The sequence below is a fragment of the Aquarana catesbeiana genome, linkage group LG04 (genome assembly GCF_042186555.1).
Source record: "Aquarana catesbeiana isolate 2022-GZ linkage group LG04, ASM4218655v1, whole genome shotgun sequence".
Lineage (NCBI taxonomy): Eukaryota > Metazoa > Chordata > Amphibia > Anura > Ranidae > Aquarana > Aquarana catesbeiana.
This window is the reverse complement of record NC_133327.1, coordinates 112,088,511-112,101,512: the sequence shown is the minus strand read 5'-3', so window position 1 is coordinate 112,101,512 and position 13,002 is coordinate 112,088,511. Positions and strand designations below refer to the sequence as shown.

The window sequence follows — 13,002 nt, the reverse complement described above, 5'->3', positions numbered from 1 at the left end:
TGATCGGTTACAAAGCCTCCAGCAGCACTGAATGTGCGTTCCGAAAGAACGCTGGATGCAGGACAGGCCAGTAGCTCAATTGCATACTGTGCAATCTCTGGCCAGTGATCCATCCTCAAGACCCAGTAACCCAGAGGATTTTCGGTGGGAAAGGTGTCCAAGTCAGATCTTGCCCCTAAGTATTCCTGAACCATGTAAAACAGACGCTGGTGATGGTTGCTGGAACCGATCATACCTTGGGGCTGCAGACCAAAAAATTGTCTGAACGCATCGGTCAGATGGCCACCTTGTCCACCGCTCCTTCTTTGACTGACTGAAGCCTCAGTAACACGTTGGCCAGAAACAGGAGTTTGTAACCTCCCAGTCTCTGGGAACACATTGCACAGACCTTTCTGCAAGGCCTCCCGAAGATGTTTCATCCTCTGCTCCCTCTGCGATGGCAAGATAAGGTCCGCAACCTTACCCTTGTAATGTGGATCAAGGAGGGTTGCCAGCCAGTATTGGTCCTTCTCCTTGATACCACGAATACGAGGATCCTTACGCAGGCTTTGCCGGATCAGGGCGGCCATGCAGCGTAGGTTTGCTGAGGCATTCGGTCCGGAGTCCTCTGGGTCACTAAGGACGACATGGTCCGCAGCCACCTCCTCCCAGCCACGTACAAGTCCATGTGTTTCTTGGGACTGATCCCTTAAAGACTGCTGCTGATGCTGAGTGCCAGGCTCCACCTCCATACTGACACAATCCTCCTCCTCCTCGTCCTCTTCCTGTGTGATCGGTGGGCACGCAGGAACACTGTCTGGATAAAGGGGGCTTTGAGAGCTAAGGAAGTCCTCCTCTTCCTGCCTCTGTTCAGCCTCAAGTGCCCTGTCCATTATTGCACACAGCGTGTGCTCCAACAGGTGGACAAGGGGGACAGTGTCACTGATGCATGCACTGTCACTGCTCACCATCCTCGTGGCCTCCTCAAATGGTGACAGGACAGTGCATGCATCCCTGATCATGGCCCACTGGCGTGGGGAAAAAAAAACAAGCTCCCCTGACCCTGTCCTGGTGCCATAGTCGCACAGGTACTCATTGATGGCCCTCTGCTGCGCGTGCAGCCGCTGCAGCATGGCCAAAGCTGAGTTCCACCTGGTGGGTATGTCACAGATTAGGCGGTTCTTGGGCAGGTTAAACTCCTTTTGGAGGTCTGCCAGCTGAGCACTGGCATTATATGACCGGCGGAAATGCACACAGACTTTCCTGGCCTGCCTCAGGACATCCTGTAAGCCCGGTTACCTGCCCAAGAACCGCTGCACCACCAAGTTAAGGACGTGAGCCAAACAGGGCACATGGGTCATTTGTCCCTGTCGGAGAGCAGAGAGGAGGTTGGTGCCATTGTCGCAAACCACCATTCCTGCCTTAAGTTGGCGTGGCATCAACCACCTCTGAACCTGCCCCTGCAGAGCTGACAGAACCTCTGCCGCAGTGTGGCTCCTGTCCCCCAAGCACACCAGCTAAAGCACCGCATGGCATCTTTTGGCCTGCATACTTGCGTAGCCCCTTGAACGGCTACGAAGCACCGCTGGTTCCGAGGACAAAGCACAGGAAGAGGCCATGGGGGAAGAAGAAGAGGAGGGGGTGGAGGAGAGAGGTGTGTCACAATCATTAGTAGTGGCATTTTGGAAGCGTGGTGGCGGAACAACCTCCAACACTACTGCACCTTGTCCTGCATCCTTCCCAGCTGCCAGTAGAGTCACCCAATGCGCGGTGAAACTTAGGTAACGTCCCTGTCTATGCCTGCTGGACCATGAGCCAGCGGTTATATGCAGCTTACCGCTGACCACCCTGTCCAGTGAGGTCAAGACATTGCCTTCCACTTGCCGGTAGAGAGCCAGAATCGCCTTCCGTGAGAAAAAGTGGCGTTTGGGTACCTGCCACTGAGGAACCGCACATTCCACAAACTCACGGAAGGGGACAGAGTCTACCAACTGAAAAGGCAGCAGTTGAAGTGCTAGCAATTTTGCCAAGCTAGCATTCAACCGCTGGGCATGTGGATGGCTGGGAGTGAACTTCTTTCAGCGGTGCAGCAGCTGGGGCAGGGAAATGTGCCTGGTACAATCTGACGTCGGTGTACCGAAAGCAGATTGCCCACAAGTACTTGGCTGTGACACACCTAATTCTACACCTTCATTCCTCTCAGTGCAGGTCTCAGAGAGGACTGAAGGTATAGTGGGGTTGGAGATCTCAGCTGATGAGGAGCAAGGAGAGGTCCTCTTTGTTCTTTGGTGTGGGTCTTTTAAATACGCTTGCCAACGAACTGCATGGCAGGTCAACATATGTCTGGTCAAGCATGTCGGCAGGCCCTTGCACTACATGCTTTGGTGAATCCATCCATAAATATGAACACAAAAGAGGTAAGTATAGTGTATATGGGTTTGGCAAAGTCAGCAGATAGAGGATTGGTATCTTGACTTAGCGGTTGGGGGAGGGAGGGTTCCAAATGAGTTTGGGCCCAGAAAAAAAAAAAAAACCTCTTGCACTCTGCCTGAATTTAAGGACAACAATAAAACATTTGGACACATTTTAGGGGGTGTTTAGGGTAAGCACTACAATGGAGCTGACAAAATACATTGTTAAGTGACTAGGTTAGGTGTGTAGGCCCAGGATAGCATGCTGGGGAGGTTAGTGAAGGCAGATATGCATGAAGGGAAAAAAAAGGAGCATTAAAAGCTTACAGCATGCATGAGGACAAAAAGGACATTCACAGCATATTACAGTCATGGTAATTAAGGAATGATGAAATAAATACAATACATTAGCAAACATTAAATACATAGAATGTGATGTTAAAGGATAAAACTTACCTTAATATAGTCCTTCTGCAGGACCTGAATTATAGCAGAACAGGTCTCTGGAATAATGATTCCCAGAGCCTGGGGGGAGATTCCAATCGTAAACTTGATATCCAGGAGACTTTTCCCCGTCGCCAAGTACCGCAAGGTAGCGACGAGCCTCTGCTCGGGAGTGATGGCTTGCCACATGCAGGTGTCCTGCTTCATAATATAAGGGGACAGCAAAGCCAACAGATGGTGAAAAATGGGGTCCGTCATCTGGAGATAATTCCTGAAATCATCAGGATTATTCTCCTGGATCTCCCACAACAAAGGCATGTGCAAGAATTGGTCATGCTAGAGCAACCAATTCTTCGTCCATGAACTCCTCCTCGCTCTGTTCGTGGACTGGACTTGAGTCAAAGCAAGAACTCCAACACCGAGCCCAAGCACAGCACAAACTTTACGAAGAGTACGTACCTGCAACATGGCTTGAAAACGGTCGGCTGGTCAGAACGAACTAACAGAATGCACTGAAAATCAGAAAAAACCTGAGAAGAACGATCTAAAAATCAGAAACGAAAGGAGCAGACAAGAACGCACTGAAAAACAGAAGCAAACTATTAAATAGAACGCACTGAAAGACAGTAACGAACTGACAACACGCACTGAAGAACAGATACGAACCCACAAGCACAAACTGAAAAGCAGAAACGAACTGAAAAGCGCGAATCGTCTCTCACCAAACTTCCACTAACATGAGATAAACAGAAGAGATAGCAGAAGGAGCCCAAAGGGTGGCGCACTGGCTATTGAACTTGCTTTTTATAGTCCCATCGTACGTATTGTACCTCACTGCGTTCTTGACGTTCGGAAATTCCAACAAAATTTGTGTGACTGTGTGCATGCAAGACAAGTTTGAGCCAACATCCTTCAGAAAAAAATCCACGGTTTTGTTGTTGGAAAATCCGATCGTGTGTACGGGGCATAACAGAACTCCAGCATTTGTGTGTGGAGAGAGGATAACCTTCCAGAAGAACCAACATCTCTGCAGCACTCCACCAATCAGGCCTGTATGGTAGAGTGGCCAGACAGAAGCCCCTCCTCAGTAAAAGGCACATGACAGCCGCCTGGAGTTTGCCAAAAGGCACCTGAAGGACTCTTAGACCATGAGAAACAAAATTCTCTGATCTAATGAACCAAAGATTGAACTCTTTGGCCTTAATGGCAAGCGTCATGTCTGGAGTAAATCAGGCACCGCTTATCACCTGGCCAATACCATCCCAATACAGCGAAGCATGGTGGTGGAAGCATCATGCTGTGGGGATGTTTTTCAGAGGCAGGAACTGGAAGACTAGTCAGGATCAAGGAAAAGATGAATGCAGCAATGTACAGAGAAATCCATGATCAAAACCTGCTCCAGAGCACTCTGGACCTCAGACTGGGGCAAAGGTTAATCTTCCAACAGGACAACAACCCTAAACACACAGCCAAGATAACAAAAGAGTGGCTATGGGACAACTCTGTGAGCATCCTTGAGTGGGCCAGCCAAAGCCTAGACTTGAACCCGATTGAACATATCTGGAGACATCTGAAAATGGATGTGCACCAACACTCTCCATCCAACCTGATGGTGCTTGAGAGGTCCTACAAAGAAGAATGGGAGAAATTGTTCAAAAATAGGTGCGCCAAGCTTGTTGCATCATACTCAAAAAGACTTGAGGCCGTAATTGGTGCCAGATGTGCTTTAACACTGTATTGAGCAAAGGCTGTGAATACCATACTTATTATGTACATGGGATTGTTTTAGTTTTTTAATTTTTAAGAAATTTGCAAAGATTTCAAATAAACTTCTTTCACAATGTCATCATGGGGTATTGTTTGCAGAATTTTGAGAGAAATAATGAATTTAATCCATCTTGGAATAAGGCTGTAACATAACAAAATGTGGAAAAAATAAAGCACTGTAAATACTTTTTGGATGCACAGTAAATTATTTGGTAAAAAATAAAAGAGTGTGCTGCATAGATTAAATAGATACCAGACATCTTCAAATTGTGCACACCCCTTGAATAACAAAAAAACAATGGTATCCAAAACTCTTCATAGGCAATGCTTTAAAAGCCTTCACAGGTTTTCAGTTTAAAGTTAACCATGAATTATGCTCTCATGCTGATATTCGCAATAATGTGAGGAGCATTGGTGTTTACATATATGTGCTCACCCTACGCTGCATTCTTCTAATATGAGGTCTGTAAGGTGGTGACAGGTATGCATGATTTTTTTTTTTTTTATTACTTCTATTTATTTTTATAATACATTTTTTTTTTTATTGCCATCACAAGGCCGCCAACAAGCCCCTTATGTGATAGCATGGCAGGTCACAAGTACTCTTTATAGAGACACTGCCAACACAGCTGAATATCTGAAATGGAAATGGAACAACACCAAACAGCTAAATAAATATAAAATCACAATTGTACCTGGGATAATTTTATCTGGTCCCGTTCTAGAACTAATTTCTGTGAATTCTCTTAAAATTTTTGCTGCTTTTTTTGCTTCAGACTTCAGGTTGGAAGGAATAGGATTATTCACTGCAAATAAAATACAGATGGACTTATTGTTTCTGTACAGTATATGAGTAAATATGTAAATTTCAGTTTTAGTACAAATATAGGAACTTCATTAGGGAATACAGTTTCAACAATTGGAAACTAAATTAAACATTTTGGACTTGCTGAATTTGTCAAGAAACACGACAGTTTTTCATTACAGAGGAAGGCTTGTTTGTAAAGTAGATGTTTTCAACCCAGTCATTTGACAAAAAAGGTCCTCTTTTCTACGCCACCAGCCATTCTGTAATGATGAAGAATGGTAATAATGACACTGTGCGTCAATGTATGCAAGTGCAAGTCACAGGATGTCTTAAGTCTACACCAAAGTTCATTAAATGGTGGACCGTGTTCTGGAAACGGACTGAGTGACAGTCCTGTCCGGATTGCGGCTGTGCATGGGTGTTCTCTCTCGCTGGTTTCCTGCCTGTCCATCAATATCATCTTTACAGCAGGCGGGGCGGGAGGTGCTGCACATCTGGACTCAATGGCAGAATTCGGTAATCAACTGCTTGTTAATAAAATAAGTTGGTTACCGCCCTCTGTCCCAATATGCAGCACCTCCCACCCCCCGCTTGCTGTGAAGATGATAGCGGCGGCCGTGCGGGAGGCCAGAGAGAGAGAGAACATCCAGCTGCTATGTTTAGATTTTTCCCTAGTAGGACTGTGCATGGGAGGCTGAATGATGACAGGGGGACTGTAATGTAAAGTAGGAGAGGGGACTATGACTGCAAGGGACACTGTTATGTGTAAAGGGGACACTGTGATGTATAAAGGGACATTGTGATGTGTAAAGGGGGTACTGTGATGTGAAGGGGAACTGAGGACACTGTTGGACTTCTTTAAAGGAGGCACTGTAATGTAAAGGGGGTTTTTCATGTAAGGGGGAATGTGGACACTGATGTGAAGGGGGAGATGTGATGTTAAAGGGGGGGCATGATGTTAAGTGGGGGTTGAAGACACTGATGTATAGGGGGGACTGTGATGTAAAAGGGGCTGCGACGTGTTATAGCTCAAACATGAGATTCTGACCTCTGCCATAAGCAAATTTTACAAACTGGACCCCTGTGAATGTCAATCCAAGATCCCTGGTCTAAACAGAAGCCAGAACTGCTTTTTTATTTTTACCTCATTTTGAGTTGCACTTTAAAAAAAGTATGTGATCAAAAAAAACAAACAAACATACATACTGACCTAGATGCAGTGGTGTATTTTGGTTTTGTGCTGCCCTAGGCAAGACTAAAATTGGGTGCCCCCACCATCTAAATTTGTTCCACTCCAGCCACGGTATACCGTTCTTGTCTCAGGGTCTGATGGGGAAGCTGCAGCAATTCACAGTGAACAGCTGCAACTTCCTCATCAGATCCTAAAAATAGGATTTTTAAAACAGCTTACCTGTAAAATCATTTTCTTTGAAGTACATCAGGGGTCACAGAGCCATAGTAGTTACTATGTGGTTTATAGGCCACCTTCAGGTGATGGACACTGGCATGCCCTAAAACAAAAAGTGCACTCCCTATATAACCCCCTCCACTACTGGGAGTACCTCAGTTTTGTAGCAAAGCAATACACGTGTATACCAAGAAGGGAGGGACCTCTGTGTCCCCTGATGTACTTCAAAGAAAAGAATTTTACAGGTAAGCTGTTTTAAAAATCCTATTTTCTTTTCATACATTAGGGGACACAGACCCATAGTAGTTATCATGTGGGATGTCCCATAGCAATGCCAACTGAAGGGAGGGAGACACAAAAAAAGTAGGGCACCAAGAGACTAGAGGACTCATATTGCAGCCTTCAGTACACTGCACCCAAATGCGATATCCTCATGACCTTTTACATATACTTGATAAAATATGGTAAATGTATGGATTTCAGACCAAGTTGCGGCCTTGCAGATCTGAGCCATGGAGGCTTGGTAATGCACTGCCCAAGAAGCACTAACAGCCCTGGTGGAGTGCTCTTTAATATGAAAAGGAGGAATTTTCCTCTTTAAACCATAAGCTTGAACAATCACTTGATTAATCCATTTAGAGATGGTAGATTTCAACGCCGCCTGTCTTCTTTTAGGACCATCTGGCAACACAAACAAAACATCTGTTTTACGAATCTGAGCAGTCGCTTTTAAATAGACCTTGACCGCTCTCACCACATCAAGAGAATGTAGTGACTTTTCTTCCACAGAACGAGGTTCTGGAAAAAATGAAGGCAGAATAATATCCTGGTTTAAATGAAAACCTGACACTACCTTCAGTAGAAAATTAGGATGAGGCCGCAATACAACCTTATCCTTACGAATAATCAAATATGGCTCTTTACAGGAAAGAGCAGCCAACTCTGATACTTTCCTTGCAGAAGATATGGCAACCAAGAAAACTATTTCCCTTGTCAAGAGGATCAAGGGAATATCTTGAATCGGTTCAAAAGGCTGTTTTTGTAATGCCGACAGGACTAAATTTAAGTCCGAAGGGTTCAGGGATGACCTAACTGGGGGATTAATCCGCGCTACCCCCTGGATAAGGTTACGAACCAGAGAGTGTGAAGCAAGTGGTCGTTGAAAAAACACTGATAAGGCCGACACCTGGCCCTTGATAGTGCTCAAGGCCAGCTTCATTACTGATCCCATCTGTAGGAACTCAAGGATCCTAACTATGATATATTTCCTGGAGTGCCAACCCCTGGATTCACACCAGGAGACATATGCCTTCCAGACTCTATAATATATGATTCTGGAGGCCAGCTTCCTAGCATTAACCAAGGTAGAAACGACTGAGGCTGACAGCCCACAGTCCTTTAGAATGTGGGTCTCAATAGCGAAACCGTTAAATTTAGCGTTTGTAAGGTAGGATGGAATACCGGACCTTGCGAGAGAAGGTCTGGCCACAGGGGCAGGGTCCAAGGGTCCCCTACCGTCATCCTTATGATCTCGGCAAACCAAGATCCCTTGGGCCACCAGAATCACCTCCTTTCGCTCTTGCTTGATCCTGCGTAGGAGATGCGGAAGATGAGGGAACGCATAGATCAGTGAAAACTGATCCCATGGAAAGACCAAGGCATCTGTTCCGTATGCCATCGGATCTCTTGTCCTTGACATAAAGTTGTCGATCTTGTTGTTGAACCTGGACGCAAACAGATCCACGTCCGGAACTCCCCATTTTTGGCATATTGACAGAAAGATGTCGGGGTGAAAGGACCATTCCCCTGGGAACAATTGTTGGCAACTCAAGTAGTCCGCCTGCCAATTCCCCATCCCTGGAATGAAAACTGTTGATAGGCAAGGGATGTTGTTTTCTGCCCAAGACGGAATATGATTCACCTCTCTCCGGGCCACACGACTTCTCGTGTCCCCTTGGTGATTGATATAAGCCACATCTGTGGCATTGTCGGATTGGATCCTGACAGGATAATTCCGTAGTCTGAGCATCCAGGCCTTTAGGGTCAGGCATACTGCCCGAATCTCTATAATATTGATGGGCAAGGTCAACTCTGATTTGGACCACTTCTCTTGGACTCTTCTTCCAGGACTGCTCCCCAGCCCAAAAGGCTGGCATCTATTGTTACTATTTTTCAGGTAACCGGTAGAAATTATTTTTCTTTTTGAAGATTTTTGGATATTAACCATCAATTGAGGCTCTGACGCACTTTGGCGGATAAACGCATTGGGAAGTCCAGAGTTTGGACCTACTTGTTCCAAGTTGACAGGATACTGTTTTGCAGCAGTCTTGAATGACCTGCGCATAAGGAACGGCCTCGAAAGAAGCCACCATTTTTCCCAATAAACTCATGCAAAGATGAATAGAAGGATTCTACTTTGTTTTGACCAACCGAATCAGTTCCTTTAAGGAACCGATTCTTTCCTGGGGCAAAAATACCCTTTTCAGGACTGTATCTATGATCAGCCCTAAGTACTGCAATCTCCTTGATGGTTTTAACCACTTGACAACTGGGCACTTAAACCCCCTTCCTAACCAGACCAATTTTCAGCTTTTGGTGCTCTCACATTTTGAATGACAATTACTCAGTCATGCAACACTGTATCTTTATGAAATTTTTGTCCTTTTTTTCACACAAATAGAGCTTTCTTTTGGTGGTATTTAATCACCGCTGGGTTCTTTATTTTTTGCGCCGTAAAAGAAAAAAGACCGAAAAATCTGTAAAAAAATACATTTTTCTTCATTTCTGTTATAATATTTTGCAAATTAGTAATTTTTCTTCATATATTTTGGCCAAAATTTATACCGCTACATATCTTTGGTAAAAATAACCCAAATCGGTGGATATTATTTGGTCTTTTTGAAAGTTATAGAGTCCAAAAGCTATGGTGCGAATATCTGAAAATTGATCACACCTGAAGTACTAACGGCCTATCTAATTTCTTGAGACCCTAACATGCCAGAAAAGTACAAATACCCCCCAAATGACCCCTTTTTGGAAAGAAGACATTCCAAGGTATTTAGAAAGATGCATGGTGAGTTTTTTGAAGTTGTCATTTTTTCCTACAATTCTTTGCAAAATCAAGGTTTTTTTTTTACTTTTTTTTTTTTTCCACAAAATTGTCATATTAGCAGGGTATTTCTCACAGACCGCATATGCATACCACAAATTACACCCCAAAACACATTCTGCTAATACTCCCGAGTACGGCGATACCACATGTGTGAGACTTTTACACAGCGTGGCCACATACAGAGGCCCAACATGCAGGGGAGCACCTTCAGGCGTTCTGGAGCACCCAGGCCAATTCTGACATTTCACTCCTACATGTAAAAATCATCATTTATTAGCTAGAAAATTACTTAGAACCCCAAAACATTATATATATATGTTTTTTTAGCAAAGACCCTAGAGAATACAATGGCGGTCGTTGCAACTTTTTATCTCGCACGGTATTTGCGCAGCAATTTTTTTAACGCGTTTTTTTTGGAAAAAAAACAGTTTTGTGCTTTACAAAAACCAAAACAGTAAAGTTAGCCCAATGTTTTTGCATAATGTGAAAGATGAAGTTACGCCGAGTAAATAGATACCCAACATGTCACCCTTCAAAATTGCACGCGCTTGTGGAATGGCGCCAAACTTTGCTACTCAAAAATCCCCATAGGCGACGCTTTAAAATTTTTTCCTGGTTACATGTTTTGAGTTACAGAGGAGGTCTAGGGCCAAAACTATTGCTCTCGCTCTAACGATCGCAGCGATACCTCACGTGTGTGGTTTGAACACCGTTTTCATATGTGGGAGGGACTTACGTATGCGTTCGCTTCTGCATGCGAGCACACAGGGACAGGGGCGCTTTAAAATTTTTATTTTTTTTATTGTTCATTTTACTTTATTTATTTTAGTTTGATGCTTTTTTCCAAAAAAAAAAATTTTTGACCACTTTTATTCCTATTACAAGGAATGTAAACATCCTTGTAATAGGAATATGGCATGACAGGTCCTCTTTACAGTGAGATATGGGGTCAATAAGACCCCACATCTCACCTCTAGGCTGGGAAGCCTGAAATAAAAAAAAAAAACGATCCTGGCTTCGATCGTAGCTGTGAGTCGGTAGAAGCGCGGGAGGGGGGGACATCCCTTCTCGCCTCCTGTAAGAACGATCAAGCAGTGGAACAGCCGCTATGATCGTTCTTATGGTGTAGGGAATCGCCGGCTGAAAAAGCTGATATCTGAATGATGCCTGTAGCTGCAGGCATCATTCAGATATCCCCGCACAAAGTCAAGGACGTTGTATGACGGCCGGCGGGCGGGAAGTGGTTAAAACACATTTTTTTTTTAACACAAAGTTGTCCATTTATACAATATTTCTACCACATTACATGTACATACCAAAAATGACACCCCGAAATAGATTCTCCTACTCCTCCTGAGTACGGCGATACCACATGTGTGAGACTTCCACAGCTTGGCCACATACAGGGGCCGAGTACAGCCGAGCATGGCTCAGCATGGCAGGGTATGGCTGGGTATGGCGGGGTATTGTGGAGTATGGCGGGGTATTGCGGAGTATGGCGGGGTATTGCGGAGTATGGCGGGGTATTGCGGGGTATGGCGGGGTATTGCGGGGTATGGCGGGGTATTGCGGAGTATGGCGGGGTATGGCGGAGTATGGCGGGGTATGGCGGAGTATGGTGGGGTATGGCGGAGTATGGCGGAGTATGGCGGGGTATGGCAGAGTATGGCGGGGTATGGCGGAGTATGGCAGGGTATGGCGGGGTATGGCAGGGTAATGCGGGGTATGGCAGGGTAATGCGGGGCTTTGCAGAGTATTGTGGGGGTATTGCAGAGTAATGTGGGGCTTTGCAGAGTATTATGGGGGTATTGCAGAGTAATGTGGGGCTTTGCAGAGTATTATAGGGGCTTTGCAGAGTATTGCACAGCAGAAGGGATGGCTGAGCATGGATGGATGGATGTCTCTGTGCAGCGCTGTGGGCACTACACATCCAGCCCACAGCGCTGCAGCCATCCATCCATCCCCCTCTCCTCCACAGTGTACCGATCGGTACACAGGAGGGGAGGAGAGGAACCGGCGTCATCAGATGACGCCGGTCTGTTTACATGTGATCGCGCCGTCATTTGACGGCGCGATTACATGGTAAACGGCCGCGATCAGCGGCCATTTACCGGGATCCGTGATGCGCCGGGTCCAAAGGACGGATGTGCTTGGGTGCGCCCCCCAGGGGGCGCGCGTGAGGGGAATTCCGGGAGGACGTCATATGACGTCCTCCCAGAGTTAAGCAACCGCCCTGCAGCCGTCATTTGGCTATGGGCCGGTTGTTAAGTGGTTAAGGAGGATTTTTCTAGGTTGAGGATCCAACCTAAAGTAGTCCAGGTAGCTGACTGCGGTGACCAGACTTTGGTTTAAACGGGCTACCGATTGATCTATCAAGAGTAGATCATCTAAGTAGGCTAGTTTCATTATACTTTGAGCCCTTAACCTGGCTAAAGGAGGAGCCAGGATCTTTATAAACACTCCAGGTGCAGTAGCTAGCCCAAAAAGGTAGAGCTACAAACTGGAAATGAAGATTTTCTACCTCGAAGTGTAGAAATTTCTGGTGAGCAGGGAAGATCGGCACATGGAGATAAGCATCCTTGATGTCGATTAACGCCAGAAGTTCTCCCCCTTGTAGGAAGGAGAATACTGATCGGATAGACTCCATGCGAAAAAAAAAAAGTTTAGAACTTTGAGATCCAGACTGTCCATTTGGATTTAACCAAACCCCAACCTCTGCTCTTACATGGGAACCACCATGACCCCTTTTGCCAAAAAAAAATGGTCCAATGCTTGAGAGAAAGACTTCTTTTTCTCTGGATCCTTAGGAACGTTTTGATCTGAGAAAAAATGAGGAGATGGGAACTCTTGGAACTCCAGCTTGTACCTTGGAGCTATTGAGGAAGTCCCCTATTCGTCTTCCTGTCAGATCCTTGAGCACTGCAGAAGAATTCCCTCTATTGAGCAAGCGGGGCACCTCCTCATAAGGAGGCTTCAGTGTCTTGTAGGTTTCCTGCCCCAAGACCTCTTTTGTCCCTGGGGTTAATTCTGAGGATTACCTTTTGAACCTGACGGTGGAAGCCATCATGACTGC

General features: G+C 45.5%; 1 protein-coding gene across 3 annotated transcripts in view; it reads right to left on the bottom strand.

Annotated features, from left to right (window-relative positions):
• The window catches only part of SH3YL1 (SH3 and SYLF domain containing 1), a 264,690-nt gene that overhangs the window by 211,224 nt on the left and 40,464 nt on the right, over positions 1-13,002 (bottom strand). For all 3 annotated transcript variants that reach the window (XM_073625460.1, XM_073625461.1, XM_073625462.1), the window contains exon 2: positions 5,297-5,407. In XM_073625460.1, the coding sequence (XP_073481561.1) occupies positions 5,297-5,407 (111 nt within the window). The remainder of the gene's footprint in view (positions 1-5,296; positions 5,408-13,002) is intronic.